Genomic DNA, 20,395 nt, shown 5'->3' on the forward strand with positions numbered 1-20,395 from the left:
GAAGTCCAAAGTTGTCCATCGAAGGAATCTCTGATCTCCTAGAACATGCCTGTCTTGGCCTGCCTGCCTTGCTCAGACACTGGCTGGGGGCAAGCCATGGGAAGAAGGCCTCCTTGCAAATATGCTGCTGGATTTTAGAGTACAGTACGGGGTGGGGTGGGGGGGGCACTGTCAATTAAGTTCCCTGTTGTTGGAGGTTGGCAAAGCCCATTCTCATGGCTGCTGTGATCACGAAACAGAATATTAATTGCGTTTTCCAATTCTCTCTTTTGGACTCTAAGGACCCTATTATTTGAGAGTGGAGGAGAAATGCATCTTTGGGGAAGTTCTGTCTTCTATCAGCTCTCAGCTGGCCATGACTTCTATACAATTTCAAAATAAGTGTTTCTTAATCTTTGTTGGGTCACAAGACCCTTTGAAGATCTAATGAACACTGTGCATTCGTTAGGACAGTTGTGCACAGACATGCAAAAACACATGTATTTAGAGCCAGATTGATTTTAGGGATGCACACACTCCTAGGTTAAGAATCTTTCTTTGAGTTAACAAGCACCCACTCTTAGATGACCAAATAGTTCAGTAATCGTTGTGCTGGGAGTCACAGATTATACAGGTATGAAGAAGAAAAGAGCATCATTTCACACCACTCCTCCCATTTCCCCTTCGCATAGATGTTGACATATTGAAGAGAGCTGAGTTTTAACAGGCTCCCAGTACAGACTTGGGAAGTTAGTAATTTGGCAAATAGTGAGAGCCCAATATATCTAGAATTTTGTTAAGAGGTACAACAGAAGTGAGTATAAGTCATCCCCTCTTAAGATGAATGAAAATTTCACACCATAGCCAACCATTCTTTTTTTTTTTTTTTTAAGATTTTATTTATTTATTTGACAGAGATCACAGCAGGCAGAGAGAGAGAAGGAAGCAGGCTCCCCACGGAGCGGAGAGCCCAATGTGGGGCTCGATCCCAGGACCCCGGGATCATGACCTGAGCCAAAAGCAGAGGCTTAAACTCACTGAGCCATCCAGGCACCCCATTAGCCAACCATTCTTTCAGCAAACAGTTACTGAGCACTTACCTTACATGAGACACCATTCAAGCTATTGAAGATACACAGGTGAATAAGACCCAGGGGTTTTCCTCAAGGAGCATTCATTGTAAAAAGGAGATGGGCATGTGAGTAAATAAATTACAAAAAACATGTAGAAGGAAATGAGGGACTCAGTAGAGGGAGAGAGAAGGTCAGGCTTTCTGGAAGAGGTGTCATTGAGCTGAATTTTGGGGGATGAATATGATGTGTTACAAAATAGTGCAGGGCTTATGGAGGAGAAGAAATTCTATCTGCAAATGCATGGAGACATGAAGTAAGGTGAGGCTCTAAGAGCATAAGGTGGAAATCAGATTACAAATTGTCTATGTTTGTGAGTATTTTTATAGAAAATAGGGAGCAAATAGATTTACACATAAATATATAAGTGTGCAGAAAGAATTCAATATTCAGTTGTTGAATGTTATAGCCTAGAGACTGGGCTTAATTAATACAGTTTTACATAAAATCAGGGAGGGCTTGCTACCCAGGAGGCCACACAACTTACCCAAGTGAGTTTTTGTTTTGTTTTGTTTTTCCCCAAATGAGGTTTTTTTGTTTGTTTGTTTGTTTTTTAAGATTTTATTTATTTGTCAGAGAGACAGAGAGCACAGGTAGGCAGAGTGGCAGGCAGATGCAGAAGGAGAAGCAAGCTCCCTGCAGAGCAAGGAGCCCAATGTAGGACTCGATCCCAAGACTCTGGGATCATGAGCCAAGCTGAAGGCAGCCAGCCGCTCAGCCGACTGAGCCACCCAGGCATCCCTCCCCAAGTGAGTTTTGTGCAGAGCAAGGAGCCAATGAGTTCAGGTCCTGGAAATCTCCCCCAACTCCCAACCCCACCCTGACCCTTGTTAGTCATTCTTGTTCTGAGGACTGATCTTTGCTTTAATCAGCATCCACTATTATAATTCAACCAGATCACAAGCCTGCCTGGCTGCCTGTCTGGTGCATTGGACACCATCTCTGGAGTTAGACTCCCTGAGTGCATCTGTCAAGATCCCAGCAGGAAGCAGTTCCTCGAAAGGAATAACCAAGAAGAGTTTAAAGAAGGGATTTGTAAAGGTTGTGGGCAGGGTTAAGGGAAACCAAATGGAGGTATGAAGTGCAAAGGACAGCCTCCCTCCACTGAGGTGTGAAGGGGCAATCAAAGGAGCATTCCCCAAAGGAACATGCCCTCTACTTTTGCCTGCAGAAGAGGCTGCTGGGGGAAACTACCCCCAACCTCTCTCTTCCTGCCCCTCCTCCCATCTCCTGATCAGGGCTGCCATTGGCAGCAGCCAGGATGTCCAGATGCAGTTACTTGGGTCAGCCTCCAGGGACATGGAGTGGGGTGGAAGGGTGGAGAGTGGACAGAGAGGGCAAAGGCAGCAGGTAGATTTGAATTCTGGCTTGACCACTAGTTAGTTGTGTGACCTCGGTCAGGTTACCTAACTTCTCTATGCTGTGTGTCCTCATTCATGAACGAAATGAAGATGATCATAGTGCCTAAGTCATGGAACTCGTATGACAATGCAATGAGTAATGCTAGTAAAGCACTTAATACAGTGCCTGGTACACAGAGTGCTGACAATTTGTATTATAACAAGAACCCCAGTTCTGTTGTTATCTACATTTTATAGAAAGACTAACTAAGGCACAGAGAACTCAAATGACACACAATCTGATAAGTTCTCAGATATCTGGTAAGTGGCAGAGTCAGAATTCAACAGTGGGACTCCTGAGCCCGGAGTCTTAGCTATTATACAACACAGTATATCATGACTTAGAGCCACGGTGACCCCAACAAAGAACCTGTCATGTTGTTTCTCATTCTGGATATTTCCCTGGACACCCCATCCCCACCTGTATTCTATGCTCATCTTGGACCTAGCTTGAACCTGCTGTCTTGGACTAGATCTTTGAATTGGCAAACTCACCCCTCAAAGATGGTGTCATTTTCTATGAGCTCCTTCTGACCTTCTCTTGCCTCCCACCGTATGAGTAGCCAGGCCTCTTGAAGGGGGCTAACTGTATTTGGAAGAATTTGGAGGAATAGGCACCCGACTTTCCCAGTGTATAGGACAGAGGAGATGCAGCATGGTAAGGGCTGGAAGTATTCAGAGAAGGAAAGACAGCTGGCTGGGAGACTCAGGGAAGGCTTTCTGGAAAGGCAGTTTTGCATTAGGTTTTGAAGGCTACATAAGTTTCACTAGTTAGAAAAAAGAGGTTGCTTCATGGGAAAAACAAAAACAAAAACCAAACAAAAAAACCTAACCAGTCTTGATGAGGAACAAGCCTTACCTAGGAAGGGGCAGATGCCCAGGGAAGCTTCTATTAGAGATTTTCCGGCCTCCTCTTGCTGACCTGCTTGTGGGGAGCAGGTGGGGGGCAGAGAATCCTGTCCCCCACAAACACTGCATGTCCATGGCAGAATTGTGACTGTGACTGTCACTCCCCTTGCCTATGTATTTCTTACAGATTTATCGTTTTAACACATGATATTTGATGAATGTTTTTGTGCTATGACTTTGATTTTCAGATTTCAAAACCCTCTGTGATGTGCAGATCCATGTTATTGATATCAATGACCAGATCCCCATCTTCGAAAAATCAGATGTAAGTATTTTCATCTGTTGTTTTTTCTTTGTTCATATTACTTGACCCTGACTTCTGGGATAAAGTCACAGTGAGTAGTTAGGAAAAATTCCAGACTTTAAAGGTAGCTTTAGTCAGTACACTGGTGACAAACCCAGATACCATCTTCAGTGGAAATCTTCAGGGAACAACAGAATTCACTGTTAGAGTATCTGGGAACATCTGCTTATAAACTTCTACCAATGGCTCATTTCTTCCAAGGGCTTGCTTAAAAGCTGCAATGACCATCTTTGTCAGATTTAAAGGAATTGAATGGCTACTTGCATTTTGTCCTTATATAATATGTGACAGTGAATGGATTACCACTACGTCTCAAACAAGCATTTTCAGTCAAAAACTTAATATTTGGAATACTTGTGATTTAAACTCTTTTTGTAATAACTGGGTAAGAGAAAGAGAGAGGAAAAACTGACCTCTCGGTTAAGCCAAAGAAGAATGTGCTTAAGACATTTGCAAGAATTAGGAAAATTGGGCAGAAAGAGCAGGATAAAAAAGATCAGTTGAGAGAACATCAAGAAAAACATTCACTTATTTTGATGTGGGCTTAAAACTTGGGGTGGTTTTACCATAGCTTCCCTTAAAAGGGAGGTCTCTATTTCTTCTGGAGCAGAGAGAAACCCATTTGACTAGATTGTTATGTCATGTTTGAAGTCATTTAAGGGACAGCCCAGAGCCTTGTGATGATGATTATAAATGAAAATAGGGACAAAGCTGTGACAAAGAAAAGGAATTGATTTATGATAGGGTTTGGGCAGCAAGAGGTGTGACTGAACGTAAGGGGTTGCAGGCTCTGGGGCCCCTCAGACATGAGATAAAGAGCCCATTGCTTCTCAGTCTCCATGAGCCCTTTCTTGGCTTGTGGTTTTCTCGAGTTCCATCAAGATGGTGGTTTTACACTGAGGATAAGAATATCCTGCTTTGGGAGCTGGAAAGCAAATTGGGCCTTAGAGAGAGCAGGTAGGCATCTGTCATTGCTTCAGGCCTCCCTCCGGGCTCTGCCTGGTAGCATCTTTAAGATCATGATGCCAACAGAGATAATCTGGGGGATTTTCAGTGCAGTGGTGGGGGTTGGTGTGGGCCAATGAGCAAGAACACAGGCTTTGGAGTTGTACCAGCATGGACCTGAGTTCCAATTCTCAGACTCACTAGTTGCGAACTCTTGGCTGGGGTTTACTTCTCTAATCCTTTGCTTTCCTGCCAAATGGAGATGACTTGATAGGGTGCTTTGTTGCTTATCTTTCCTGAGTCCTTATCATGTGCCAGGCATTCAGGGGGGGGGGGGTTACATGCTTTATCTCTCTCAATCATCACAGCGAACAGGATGTTGGTTGTATTGCTATTATTTCCATTGACAGATGATGAAACTGAGACTTGAGGAAACGAGGTGACTTACTTCAGGTCACCCAGCTACTAAGTGGCAAGCTGAGGGTTCATCCCCAGGCTGTTTGATTCCAAAGTTCAGGCTCTTAACCTCTTTTCCTTGGTGGGTTACAGATTAACTAAAAGAATATATATGTGAAGTGTCTGCTGCAATTTAGGTACTCAGTACATAGTAGCTATTGATTTATATCATCACTAGTATAATAATTGTAGTTAATAAACATATTGGATATGAGAAGGGGAATCTGTATTAAAATCCTACCAATAACTCCCTGAGACATGTTTCTTGGTGCAATGGATATCAGTCTGAGGATGACTGATGTCAAAAATCAATGGCCACATATTTATCGGTAAGAAAACATGCTTGGTAAGTATTAATGCAAACTATGATTTGTGTTCATTGTGAATCCAAAGAGACAGATTTGCCCCTTGGCAATTATGTTTGATGACAATGGACATTCTCATCTCCTTCCCCTATTTTTTTCTTAGTATGGAATCTTAACCCTTGCTGAAGACACAGCTGTTGGGTCCACCATCTTGACCATCCAGGCCACAGATGCTGATGAGCCATTCACTGGGAGTTCTAAAATCCTATACCGTATTATACAGGGAGACAGTGATGGACGACTGGGGGTTGACACAGATCCCCAAACCAATGCTGGATATGTCATAATTAAAAAGGTAAAGAGCCCCTTTAATGGATTTTCTTCTTTTTTATAAATCAAGTTTCTTATGACGGTACAAAGATCAATAAGCAGGGGTAGTGGATTAGCCTTAACCTCTCAGGTGTGGTGAGGGAAACCTAGCAAAGGCATTCATTCTTGTACTCCTGAAAGACAGAACACCAAAATTCTAGTTCTGGGTCTGTTGCTAACTGAATAAGTAACCTTTGTGGAGAGAGGTAGGGTTGCCATATAAAATAGATAAAATATAGGACAGACAATTAAAAAAAACCTGTTTGTTGTTTACCTAAAGCTCAAATTTAACTAGGTGTTCTATACTTTTATTTGTTAAATTCTGGGAGTGGGTAGTTTTTGTTGAGGGTTTTACCTCTCCTTTTACAAATGTGGGGGTACTAAACTAGATGAGCCCTATGAGCCCTTAAGGCTGTAGACCCTCTGTTCTAATGTGCCTTTAATAATGACTGGAAATCAGTAGATCTCCTTTCAAGGTTTAATAGACTTACCCTTTCATCCTGTCCTTCCTGCCAACCTTGTACTTTCATCTTTTAGGATATTGCTAAGCTCACTGGCTCTCACATTATCTCACCTTCTGTAAGGACTAGGAAGTCTAGAGCCAAAGTCTTGATTACTATAGTACCTGCTTCTTTGTTCAGGATCTTTCTAGCCCTCCCTCAATCTACTCCCACTCCCCACCATACACCTCTAAATATTGACCTTTTTCCCCAAGGCTGCCTCATCTATGCTTTAGAACATGTAAATGGTTTACCAGATGACTTAACAGGAAGCATTACTCAATGTCATCTGATATATTCAGAACTATAAGGGGTCAGAGTTATAGCAATAGTGGATCTGTAGGCATGGTTGGGTGTTGAAGGTTTATAGGGCAGCGTGCTAGAGGCTGCAAAAAAGGCTCAGGAGGAAAGTTTTGGTTCAGAATCAAGGAAAGCTAATAAAAAATTTAATAAAAAAAGAAAAAAAGGAAAGCTGAAGAGGAAGACAAAGTAGAATAATTTCACAGAAGATGGATAGAAACACAGGGAAAAAAGTTAGTACCAAAGCAACCCCAGGGTCAGAGTGTTGGGTTCTGATCCTGTTATTACCATAGACTTTACTTCCAACAAAGGGCTCCAGTGGTGAGGTCTGTGTGAGGACCAACTGAAACTATTAGCATCCTGTGTCAGTCTGACATTTGTAAAAGGAGCGGGGATGACCCCCCTACCCTGTTCACGGCTGTCTACGTGGAGAAGAATTGCAGAAGGATCAGATAAAGGAAAGGGAAGTTTTCAGAGTTGGCAGTAGGTGGTCCAGGCATCATGCTGGATCTTTTCCCAGAAGGAGGGGCAGACAGCTCCCAGTTTCTTCCTGGACCAGAGCTCTCTAGTCAGCTATCTCAGTATGAAAGATTCCCGTATGTCAACATTTTCTTGTGGTGTCTTGTTGTGAGCCAGCTTAAGTTATTTTGACCACTTGTGGCTAATGGGCACCTTTAGAGAGATGTTGGTGACCCCGAATGATTAGTGGTGGGTGCGAGTTGTGAGTTGCCTTCCACAAAACCTTGACATGAGGAGGTATGCTACAACTGAGCAAGCCTCTGACCAAAATCCTTGTCACATCCTTATTGTTTTGTGGTTTTATTCCTAGTATCTGGAATGCTGCTGGGCATATAGTAGTTTGATAAATATTTGTTGGCTGAATAAATAATTGAATTCTATCCTATACACAGTTATTAACAGGCACAAAAACAGTTACCTAACTTGTGCTTTAGGCCTGTAAAGTCCTAGCTCTCTGTCCTTCGGGCACTGTGAAAACAGTATTCCAGTGAGAGGATTTGTCTGATTGTCCAAAGAAAAGGAATCCCAGACAGAGACAGAACAGAACTGAAATTCTAGAACTCTGAAGGGTACAGACGGCTGGACTAGCCAGATGCTCACACTCCTGTTCAGGTGATGACTGAGAGATTATAGTATATTTTAAACCAAACTCGTGTCTTGGATAGCACCAATATCACCACGTCCTCTCTTTGTAAGATCACTCTGCCCATGAACAAACCTTACAGTGCTGCATGAGCCCGTTGTAGCTCAAGGCCTGCAGTGGCTGCCTCTGGAGTGTGCATCACTGATTAGGATCTCTTCAACAGGAAGCAGCAACTGGACCTAAGGTGTGGATTCTTGATTAGGATACCCCCCGTGTTAACTACCTACCCTTAGGATGTCTGTATTCACTATGACAGATGCATGTGTTTATACTCTTTGTAGTGTTTTTCAATAAGTTAGACTCTCTAACATGGTTACTGTGTATGACTTAGCTTTGAATTCCTTATCCATTTGGCTGCTAGGGGACCACCATTGCTTTGAACCATTGTGTTAATGATATTTTAATGTTTGAAACTAGTTTTAAAACACCACATAACACAAAAATCTATCCTTTTACCTTTTATTGCGTACCTTCCCTTTAAGCACACTGTTGTAGAACATCTCTGGAGCTCTTTCTACTTGCATGAATGAAACTCCACGTTCCTTGAATGGCAGCTCCCCTGTCCTACCCTCCAGCTCCTGGTGATCCACCACCTTTCTACTTTTTATTCCTTGTAAGCTGGACTCTTCCAGGTAGCTCCAAGAAGTGAAATCAAACCTCATTTGCCCTTCTGTGACTGGCTTATTTCACTTAGCTTGATGTCCTCAAGTTTCTTCTGTGCTATAGCATATGGCAGGATTTTCTTCTCTTTTAAAAAGGCTGTAAAATTTTCTACTGTGTGTATATACCACACCTCCTTACCCATTCATTTGTCAGTTGACCTTCGGGTCGTGTCCACCTCTTGGCTATTGGGAATAATGCTGCATGATCACGGGAGTGCAAATATTCTGTTTTCAGTTCTTTGGGGTAGATATCCAGGAGTGGATTATGGGACGATAGAGTTGTTCTAGTTTTCAGTTTTTGAGGAACTCCCAGGCTGTTTTCCACAGCAGCTGCACCACTTTACATTCCTGCCAATGGTGCAGGAGGGTTCCAATTTCTCCACATCTTCGCCAGCACTTGTTTCTTGTCTTAAATTTGATAATGGCCCTCCTAGTAGGTATGGTTTTGATTTGCATTTCCTTGATGAGTCATGATGTTGAGCATCTTTTAATAAGCCTGTTGGCTAGTTGTATGTCTTCTTTGGAGAAATGTCTGTTTAAGTCCTTTGCCTAGTTATTTCTAGGCAAAAATCAGTTTATTTTTTTTTATGCCACTGAATTTCAGGAGTTTCTTCTTATATGATGCATATCACCTCTCATCAGATATATGGTCTGTAAAATAATTCCTCGCATTCTGCAGGTTGCCTTTTCATGCTGCTGCTGATTTCCCTTGCTCTGCGGAAGCTTTTCAGTTTGACGTAGAGCCGCTGGTGTCCTTTTCCTTTTACAGCCTGTGCCTTTGGTGTCATATCCGGAAACCAAGTTTCTTAGTCACCTTTCTATCAGCAACTGTTCCCCTGAATTACAAATGTGCTAACTGCAGGTAACATTTGCCAAGGAAGCCATATTGCCCAACTATAGTCAGCTCCACTTTATGGAGCATGTCTGCGGACCTCCTCCTTAGTGTCCCACCCGGACTCCAGCCAAGGCAGAATTAAGCTCCACTGTATGGATGAGGTTCAGGTCCCCCAGCCATGGAAGAGCTGGGAACTTGACCCCAGGCCCATAACTCCTCTAGGAAAATGATTTCTGTTAAAGCCGGTTGTTGCCACCTACTAGCCCTGTGACCTTGATCATATGCAGTCTGCTCTCAAAACCTCAGTTCTCCCATCTGTAAAGATAGGTAAAATGGTAGCACCATCTTTTTTCTTTTTTTTTTTTTTAATTTTAAAGATTTTATTTATTTATTTGACAGAGATCACAAGTAGACAGAAAGGCAGGCAGTGAGATAGGGGGAAGCAGACTCCCTGCTGAGCAGAGAGCCCAAAGCAGGGCTCCATTCCAGGACCCAAGCCAAAGGTAGAGGCTTTAACCCACTGAGCCACCCAGGCGCCCCAATGGTAGCACCTTTATAAGGATGTTGGTGGATTAAATGTGAAAATACATATACAGCTCTTAGCACAACACCCAGAAAACAGCAAACTCAATAAATGTCCAGCACTATTTCAATTCTGATTAATTCAAGCTAGGGTGGAAGCCAGGTTTCTGCCTGTGGGCAGATGTGCTCTCCCCTCTTGCTGAGGGGGCCAAACCTGCCCAACCCAAGGGTCCAAGGGTGTGGACCAGGGACTGCTGACTTGTCTCTTTAGGGGAGGGCCTGCAAATCAGTCATTTTAATATGTGCTCAACAAAGAGGAGAAGCCCTCCTGTTTTTCTCCTTTACTCTCCTACAGCCACCGCACCTCACTTCTGACACTACATGTGTGCGCTTTCCACACCAAGCAGTTCTTTGACACCAGCCTGGAGTCCTGTGATTTAACTCTATTCTTGCATTACACACCTGGAGACAAGGTAGACTCCTCAGGTTGAAGGCTCAGTCCCATGAGACTGCCTTTTCTTTAGAAGCCAATTGCAAATCGCAGGTTGTCCCCTGTACTTTGGAGCCACTGGCTATAAGTCGGCTCTATGACTCCCTCCTTGGGTCCCACCACTTGCTGAAGTAGCTCACAGAACTCAGAGAAACATGGACATTGATCAGTTTATTGTATTGTGGAAATGATAAAGGTCATGGGGGACAGCTAGTTTAAAAGATCTGTAGGGCGGGGGATGGGAAGTTGGGAGAACCAGGTGGTGGGTATTGGAGAGGGCACGGATTGCATGGAGTACTGGGTGTTGTGCAAAAAAATGAATACTGTTATGCAGAAAAGAAATTCATTTTCATTTATTTATTTATTTATTTTATAAAAGATTTTATTTATTTATTTATTTGACAGAGAGAGATCACAGGTAGGCAGAGAGGCAGTCAGAGAGAGAGAGAGAGAGAGAGAGAGAGAAGCAGGCTCCCCGCTGAGCAGAGAGCCCGATGCGGGACTCGATCCCAGGACACTGAGATCATGACCTGAGCCAAAGGCAGTGGCTTAACCCACTGAGCCACCCAGGCGCCCCAGAAAAGAAATTAAAAAAAAAAAAAAAAAAGATCTGTAGGGCAAGGTCTGGAAGTGTCCTCTGGGAAGGAGCTTCTGCCTACTCTTGAGTTTTGGTGCCCTATTATCACACAACATGGGCTATGTTCACCAACCTGAAGTTCTCTGAACTTGTGGGATTTTTATGGAGGTTTCATCATATTGACAGGGTTGATCATCCATCTCTAGCTTTCTCTCCCCTTCCTGGGAGGTGGGGGTGGGGGCCGGAAGTGCTTGGTCTTTCTGGGGAGCAGCCTCCAGCCTGAAGTAACCCAGGAGCCCATCAAGAATGGTTTCATTAGAACAAAAGTTTCTCCTCCCACCCTGGAAATTCTAAGGGATTTAAGAGCTCAGTGTCAGGAACCAGGGACAGAGAACAATATATGTATTTTCTATTATTTCACTCTAAATCACTGAGTCTGACCTTTACATGGCTGCTTCCATGCTAAGGAGCAGAGAAAGCCATGAGGAGCAGAGAAAGCCATGGGGCACAAGACTGACAAGGTCAGATTTGCATTTTAGGAAAGTAAGTCTGGGAGCAGCCATGTAAGTGTCCCTACCACCGACAGGGAGACCAGTTAGGAGGGGGTGTCAGTGTTCTTCCATGTACTGAATGGAAGAAAAAATGAGAAAGGAGCAGACTGCCATTGATCACAGTGCCTAACTTTCACACCAGGAAAAGCACTGAGCCAGATCTTCGAGGGAAAAAAAATCAGAAATGAAAGATGCTGAATTAGCAAATGATCATCAGCAGAACTTAATCAAGGAAAAGCCTTGTCAAAACCTGTGTATTGTTCATAACACAGGGATTTGCCTGCAAAGCGAAGTCAAGAGACTTGTCATGGCCTCCTGGGATGGTTGTGGGTCCCATCTGATGAGACATATTCATCAAAAACATGCTGAAAAACGTGCACGGGCAATAATTCTTCACACAACTCAATGAAAGGTCAGACTCAGTGATTTAGAGTCAACCTGGAGGCAGGAAGAACGTGGAAGAACACTGACACCCCCTCCCAGGCAGAGGGAGAGGAGTAGAGACTGGGGATATGTAACATTGTCACCAATGATCAGTGATGAGAAAAAAGGGTGTGCATTACTTTTCCAAATGACTCTTAAACTAGTTAAAAATAGGTGGTGGGGGGGGTGGGATTATGGACATTGGGGAGGGTATGTGCTTTGGTGAGTGCTGTGAAGTGTGTAAACCTGGTGATTCACAGACCTGTACCCCTGGGGATAAAAATATATGTTTATAAAAAATAAAAAATTAAAAAAAAAATCTGAGTCAAAAGACAAATACCTTAAAATAAAAAAATTGTTAAAATTGCTAAACCAAAAAAAAAAAAAAAATAGGTCAGGGTCTGAGAATTCAAAAAGACCAGCCATGATAGAGAAGTGACATTTTCATTTAAAGAAATTAAAGCTAAATTTCAAGAAGGGGACTTCAAGGGAATTCCTTTTTTTTTTTTAAATTTATTTTTTATTTATTTTCGGCATAACAGTATTCATTATTTTTTCACCACACCCAGTGTTCCATGCAATCTGTGCCCTCTATAATACCCACCACCTGGTACCCCAACCTCCCACCCACCCGTCAATTCAAACCCCTGAGATTGTTTTTCAGAGTCCATAGTCTCTCATGGTTCACCTCCCCCTCCAACTTCCCCCAACTCCCTTCTCCTAACTCCCCATGTCCTCCATGCCATTTGTTATACTCCACAAATAAGTGAAACCATATAATAATTGACCCTCTATGCTTGACTGATTTCACTCAGCATAATCTCTTACAGTCCTGTCCATGTTGCTACAAAAGTTGGGTATTCGTCATTTCTGATGGAGGCATAATACTCCGTAGTGTCTATGGACCACATCTTCCTTATCCATTCGTCCGTTGAAGGGCATCTTGGTTCTTTCCACAGTTTGGTGACCGTGGCCATTGCTGCTATAAACATTGGGGTACAGATGGCCCTTCTTTTCACTACATCTGTATCTTTGGGGTAAATACCCAGGAGTGCAATTGCAGGGTCATAGGGAATTTCTATTTTTTATTTCTTGAGGAATCTCCACACTGTTCTCCAAAGAGGCTGCACCAACTTGCATTCCCACCAACAGTGTAAGAGGGTTCCCCTTTCTCCACATCCCCTCCAACACATGTTGTTTCCTGTCTTGTTAATCTTGGCCATTCTAACTGGTATAAGGTGATATCTCAATGTGGTTTTAGTTTGAATCTCCCTGATGGCTAGTGATGATGAACATTTTTTCATGTGTCTGATAGCCATTTCTATGTCTTGATTGGAGAAGTCTCTGTTCATATCTTCTGCCCATTTTTTGATATGCTTGTCTGTTTTGTGTGTGTTGAGTTTGGGGAATTCTTGATAAGCCAAGCAGTACTCAAAGGCATAGACTTCCTGCTCCTGATACCCGTTTGGCCCCAAGACCAACATGTTCTAGCGGCCAGAGCACTGGGTGGCAGTAAATACTGAGGAGGACAGCATTTCCAAAACTTGTTTCATCCTCAGCATGTGAAATAATAGAAAATACATATATTGTTCTCTGTCCCTGATGACACAGGTTGCTTCCTCTTTGCAGACATTGTGTCTTGTTTCTTTACCCCCCCACCTCTGGGGACTGCAATGATGGGATGGGAAAGCCGGGGATACTACTGAGGATCTGTTTGTTTTGAGGATGGGATGCATATCCTCTGCCTGAGCACACAGAGAGTGGAGCTGTCTGCCTGAGCCTGGGCTTGGCTGGATCAGCAAGGAGCAGAGAGGGCATCCTTTGTCCACAACACAGGCTTCCTCCAGGGGCTGCTGTCTTTTTGTTCCAAATACCAGGCTTTCTTGGTTTGGTACCCCTGCCTTCATCCCCTGAGAGAAGAGCAGGGAGACCTTTCAGACCAGTTGGTGGTGTTCCTAAGAGCCTCATGGAACCATGGCCTGTAGACAGTGGGTGCTTATTTCTGGAAGCAACCTCTTTTTTACATCTCATCTGGTTTAGGAAATTTTATATCCTTAATTTTTATCCTGTCAGTTGCTTCTTATTTTCTATCTTAAATGGCCTTGAGTCTTCATACATAATTCTTTCTCTTCCATATGATTGACCTTTCTATCGTACTTTCTATTGAACTAGATATTGGGTTATGATGTTGTGTGTGTTTGTGTGTACACGGAGGAGAGGGGTTTTTGGAGAATAGGAATTTTCTCCAGAATGTCTTTTCCACTGGAGCCCTTAAGGGCCCAAGAAGACTGAGTTCTTCTGATCTTTCTATCTCTTGACTAATACACAATGTTTACTGTGTGCCAAGAAAGAGAGGAGAAGCAAAGATGAGTGTAACATAATTCCTCGTCTCAGAGAACTTGTGCTCAGTAAATATCTAAGATAGAAAACCAAGCAATTAAAGATTACAGAGGATGTAGAGCTTGTCCAATTGGGTAGGAGGTGGGAATCAGATGTAGAAAGGACTGCACTGAGCCAACTCCTGCCTGAGGGGGAGAACTTCAGATGTTAGGGAAGGGCAGGCCGAGCTAATGCAATCAGGTGTCAAACTCTCTGTGAATTTTTCTCTTTGTGAGTGGATATTACCATTTCCAATCAACGAATGAGAAACTGATATAAACTAAAGTTAAAAGACTGACAGCTCACCAAGAGGTCCTGGGTCTTACGGGCCTGGGAGAGTGAATCAAATAGTGTAGTTTCCATAATCCATAATGTACTTTGGGTTTCCCTTTTGTTTCTTTGTTTTTTGAGGTCCTGGGTGCCATTGACACAGTGACTATATCCTCTCCCTAGGAGAAAACTCACATGTGCACCTAATATAAATATTTAGATTTTGGTTTCTAGGGCTTAGAAGATTCTCAGCAGACTTTCAATCCCAGATGAGAGGTCCAACTTTAGGGGCTATTCTTCTTCAGCAGGCCTTTGGACTAGGAATTTTTCCCCCTCATAGTCATGGACTCAATGCCTTGAGAGAGAACTTAAAAGTCACATAAAACCAGTTGCTGAAATGCTACAGAAGTTCTTTCTATGCTAGCCTGTCACATGTTGTTTAAGCCTGTTCTTGGAAGCTACCAGAGTTGGGAATTTACTGTTTTTTAAAGCCACTCCTTCTGTCTTGGGTAGCCCTGTTAAATTCTTCTTCAGAGTACACTCACTTGGTTTCTTGATTCTTGATTCCTGGCTTTGTCCAGCATGGTCTGTCACAAGAGCAGATCCTCTATCTTTCAATTTTCTCTGCTAACCTCTCCTACCCTTTAGGAATATAAGTTCTTTATTTTGGGGTTTGGATCCTGAGGTCCCTTGATAATCATTCTCTATACATTGTGGATGTCTCTATATAAGCCTTTCCCCAGTTGTCTTCTGAGAATTTTCTTGAGAGAATTAGTTAAGTTTCTGCTGAATAAATGAAGTATCCTAGATACTACATAAATTTAAGGGATGCCACATTGATTTCCTCTCCTAGGAGAGTCGTAATGCATATAGCATTTTAAAGTCTCTGATAAGTCCTGCAGTTCTAATACTATGGCTCTGTTATCATTTTGAGAAGTAGGTTTTTGCTGACACCAAACTGAGAACTTCTGTGCTATTTAAAAAAAAAAAAGTATTTATTTGTTTGTTTATTTATTTATTTATAGAGAGGGAGTAGGAGGGCAGAGGGAGAGGGAGAGAGAGAATCTTAAGCAGGCTCCATGCTCAACATGGGACTCAATCTCACAACCCTGGGATCATCACCTGAGCTGAAATCAATAGTTGGATGCTTAACTGGCTCAGGTGCCCCATTAGGAAGCTTTTAAAGGACTGTTGGGAATGAATCTTTTAAGGGTGCTAATCATCCCCCAAATTAATTTTTCCTCTTCTTTTCTCCTCCCTATACAGCCTCTTGATTTTGAAACTGCAGCCATTCATGATATTGTGTTTCAAGCAGAAAATCCTGAGCCTCTGGTGTATGGTGTAAATTACAACACCAGCTCCTCTGCCACGTTCAAGCTTATTGTGACTGATGTGAATGAAGCACCCGTATTTTCCCAGCGCATATACCAAGCAAAAGTCCGTGAAGATGTGGCTGTAGGCACTAAAGTGGGCAATGTGACTGCCAGGGATCCGGAAAATCTGGATATAAGGTAGAGGAGAGCAATGCTGGACAGGGCTAGCTGTGCTGGGACTATGGCCAGTGGGGAGGAGCAGGGCTGGGAGGGATAGAGAAGCTGGTCTGACCCCAGGGCTCTCCCCTGAGAAAGCAGTGATCCGAAGCTGTATCCCAGGGCATGTGGTGAACTTGACCTTGGTTCCAACAGCCGTCAGTACCCAGGGGGCATCAGTGAGAAATCAAGCTCAGGCAAATGGGAAGCATGTCAGCTTCCATCCTAGCCCACTCACTACAAATCCCAGCAGCTGAGAGCTGAGTTCAGGAGATGGGTCCAAAGACTGGGCTACCCAAAGCCAGGCTCTGTGTCTGTACCAGCCATGGGGACCAGGGTGTGGCAGAGAGTTGCAACCCAACCCCTAAGGTGGACTGAAGTTCTTTCTAGACAGGGAAAATGAAGCAAAAGCCCAACTGGACAGATTTGCCCACCTGATAGGGTTAAAGGAATCTTCTGGATGTAGACTGTCGACTTTACTTGGTTCTCCAGACAACAGGTCTGGGGTGACAAGACTCATTCCAGAGCCCATCCCTGGAGAGGCTAGTGCTCAGGCTGAGGTGGTTGAGCAAAATGTGCAAATATTTCCTTCTTAGCAATTCTCAATCATTTTTTTCCAGTGCAATAGGACCTACAATGATAATTTTCCCATATCTGAATCAATATCTATAACCTCTTTAATATTATATAGTCAATAAGCACCTAGATAGGGTTTGAGCCTGGATCTTCTGCTTCTGTTATACCACCTCAGCACTACTGTCTGTGGCATAACAAATACTTCAGCTTAAACCATGGAATGTGCTTATGAATGACAATTCCTTAAATTTCTCAAACATTTGAGGGAAGTATTGCCTCCTGGTGAGCTGTCATTTAGGTACTTGGAATCACCTCTAAGACCTTTTTCTTTGTCTGTCCAAGAGTAAATTTCCCACCTGTTTCACTCTCTATGTCCCATAAAGACAAAGGTAATAGAGAAAGAACAGTAGGGGCTACGCTGTGTGGTTTAGTGTAGATACTACTATATCCATCAGAGTCACAAAGTATGATGGGGCACAAAATGTTTATAATTTACAACCATTTATTTTTTAATAAATGCTTCTGCCTTCTTCATGAGAATGCTATAAAAATCACTAGTCAAAGACAAGTGAATAAAAATTTGAGTTAATGAGTGGGGACAACAAAATCATTTAAGAAAAGTTCTTGGATCGAGGAAAATGTATACCGTAAATACTATTAGATTCAAATCAGGAAGATAGGGAAGAAGACACAGAAGGAAAGTGTAAGAAGACAAATGAGAAGAGTGTTTCAAGAATGAGGAATAATTGATCAATAGTTCTGATTCTAGTAATAAGTCAGTTGAGAATTAAGGCTGACTCCCAAGTTTTTGGCCTGAGTTCATTCTTTTTCTCTTGGCTATGCAAACTCATAATCCATCAGCACCCAGTGGTGCTTTAAAGTAGTAGATCAGATCACAGGACTCCTCTGAAAACCCTCCAGAGAGAAATCCCAGATATGTAGGATTTCTTCATCACCCATACACATAGCTCAATAGTACAGAGCATACTAATATGAAAAAATTAATCTGATGAATGAACACATACTGACTTTTTAATCATTCTCTTACTTCTGGACATGTAGGTTGTTTCCAGTATTTTTTAAAATTATATAAAATATTTTGAACCTATGTATGAATGTTGTTCTTTTCTAACTTCAGTTAAATTGGTTTTTATTGGGGGACAGTTTCCAGAAGTGGTATTCTGTGGTCTGAAGGCATGGACAGCCTTATGGCTATGTTGTTTTGCTTTCCAAAAGGCTACCCTGATTGATTTTCTGGTGGTTCTAGGCTTTTCTCAGATCTATCTCTCATACGCCTGCCAATGAGTTCCACTGAAAACACAAATATGACTAAATCACCTTCCTGCTTAACAGCATTCTATCACTGCCCATAGCTTCCCATGATCTGGCTCCTTCCACCTCCCTGGCTTCATCTTTGCCATCCACTGCTTCCCATTTTTATCCCAACACAGCTGGAATGCCTGACTGCCCCACACCACCAGGCTAGCCCTTGGCCTCTCCGCACTAGTTCACACAATTGCTCTTGCTTGAAGCATCCATTTTCTTGCCTTAGTTAACATCTTCTGTTTCAGAAAGAGTTCTCTGGGAGACCTCAAGGCCCTTCTCATTGTGTTTGCCACATTTTACTGGCACTCTCTATTTCTGTGTCTGTCTCCTTCACTGGCTTAAGAGTACCCCCACCCCACCCTTTTTCTGGTAATTTCCACTCTTGGGTTTTTTTTTTTTTTTTTTAAGATTTTATTTATTTATTTGACAGAGAGAGAAATCACAAGTAGGCAGAGAGGCAGAGGGGGAAGCAGGCTTCCCGCTGAGCAGAGAGCCCAATGTGGGACTCGATCTCAGGATCCTGAGATCATGACCAAGGTGAAGGCAGAGGTTTAACCCACTGAGCCACCCAGGCGCCCCTCCACTCTTGTTCTAATGCACTCAGTAGATGTTTGTAGAATGAGCAATTCAGTGGGCCACCAGCAGCCTCTGAGTACCCACCCATTTACCTATTATCTCCTCCCCTGGGGGTTTGAATTTTCTTAGAGGGAGTGGTTGGCCAATCAGTTTTAAAAGATGCTTCCAGGTTGTTTTCATTGGAATCCTTTGATTTCCAGAAAAGTTTAACTCTTTTCCTCTGGAGTTTGTGACTATATCTTTTTGATAAAACAAATAAAATTAGGACTCTATAAGGATACATTAATCCTCCTTTTGAAGAGGGACCATATGCCAGGAAAGCATTAATCATATAAAATAACCCTTAAATATGCTCTGATACGCAAGGGATAAGGCTGATAGAACAGCGTAATGATCTTAAACTAGCTTCACATCTTCACACACAGAGTAATGTGAGTTTTCTTTTACTCTTTTCACCTTATGAAGTTATTCCCTGAGAGACGACAGGAGAGGTTGGCTTAAAATTGACCCCGTCACTGGCCAGATCTCCACTAGGGCTCCGGTGGACCGGGAAGCTGAGAGTATGTATGTGGTGCACGTGGTAGCTACCGAAATAGGTGAGGAAAAAAAAGTAACAAATGATGAGGGGTACATCGACAGACATGGGAGGGAAGGTGAAGTGGGTGGGAAACTCTACTGGGTCCAATTGTCAGAATATCTTCCACTGGAAGGATGCTAAAAGTACCAAAGTGGAGGGAAGTGCTCAGACCTTCCTGGTTTGGTGCAAGGTGGGATCCATTGGCACCTCTCTGGCAGAGGCGCACCTGCAGGCTGGCTAGGCGACAGGGCTGTTGCTGCTCACTGTTGTTTCCTGTGGGGGCTACAGCTTCAGGGAAGGTTCCTGCACCTCTGCTGAACTACCTACCCTTCCTCCAAAGTGGTTGTGGGTTTTCCCTGAGAGCAGGGCACTGCCCTGCTGACCTAGACCGTGACATGCTCCTTCAGCCTTAAATTGCAGGGGCTTGGGTCTGACCCGTTCTGAAACAGAAATGTTTTATGCCATGTTTTCTTCCATATGTGCCAGAATCACTTGGGAGCTTGTTCAATCAGACATGAGGAGATCATCTCTGGAAAGTCTGATTCACTAGGCTTGGGTAGCCCTGGGTATCTCTGTTTTGCTGAAATTGGGTGAGCTTTTGAAAGGAAAGATTATTCCATAGAGAAGCCAAAGATGTTTGAATCATCCTGTATAATCTTTGCATCCCATTTAATCCAGTTGTGGTGATATATATTCCCCTTTGACTTTGAATGTGGCATTTCAGGGAACTTGAAAAATTAAAATAAACACACACCCATAGAATAGTATGCCTCCCAGTGATAAGGCTGGTGATTAAAACACAAGGGTTCTTTGCACTTAAATGGAATTTTCCAACTTAGTGTAGAAATTCTGTTGACTTTATTCTGGTTGAAGCCTCCAATTAAATAGCAAATATATTTGCCTGGTTTACCAAAAAATGAGAATGGAACAAATTAGGACTAAGTAAATACAGTTTTAGACCAAAAAAATAAACTTCCAAATGTGAGGCCCAGGATTGGGGGTTGAAAGGGGGAACATTCCAGTGGATGGGAATCATGAAAATGGTCCTGCCTGTGAAAGGAGTAAGAAAAACAAAAGTGCCACAGTCAAGTTAAGCCAATGAGGGTAGAAATACTGAAGTCTGTGCCAAATTTGGAACAGTTGTGTGCAAGTAGACACGCCTTGGTGAGGCGGGTGGGGGACTTGCTCTCTCCCTTGCTTGTTTCCAGAAAAGCACATTCCACTATCACATTGTATACATTGAACTCGTGATTTAAAAGCTCCCGATTAATCAGTAGGAAGTTTCTGGCTGAGCCTTTATGCCACGCATTCCACTACAACATAATGGGGATCAACACTTCACT

The 20,395-nt window shown here is 43.0% G+C and overlaps 1 protein-coding gene across 5 annotated transcripts in view; it reads left to right on the top strand.

Moving 5' to 3' along the window:
- Positions 1-20,395, top strand: part of CDH17 (cadherin 17) — a 128,739-nt gene that overhangs the window by 97,272 nt on the left and 11,072 nt on the right. For all 5 annotated transcript variants that reach the window (XM_059166023.1, XM_059166027.1, XM_059166022.1 and 2 more), the window contains exons 11-14: positions 3,607-3,683; positions 5,592-5,783; positions 15,735-15,979; positions 18,941-19,071. In XM_059166023.1, the coding sequence (XP_059022006.1) occupies positions 3,607-3,683; positions 5,592-5,783; positions 15,735-15,979; positions 18,941-19,071 (645 nt within the window). The remainder of the gene's footprint in view (positions 1-3,606; positions 3,684-5,591; positions 5,784-15,734; positions 15,980-18,940; positions 19,072-20,395) is intronic.

This window comes from Mustela lutreola, chromosome 3 (genome assembly GCF_030435805.1).
Source record: "Mustela lutreola isolate mMusLut2 chromosome 3, mMusLut2.pri, whole genome shotgun sequence".
Classification (NCBI taxonomy): Eukaryota; Metazoa; Chordata; class Mammalia; order Carnivora; family Mustelidae; genus Mustela; species Mustela lutreola.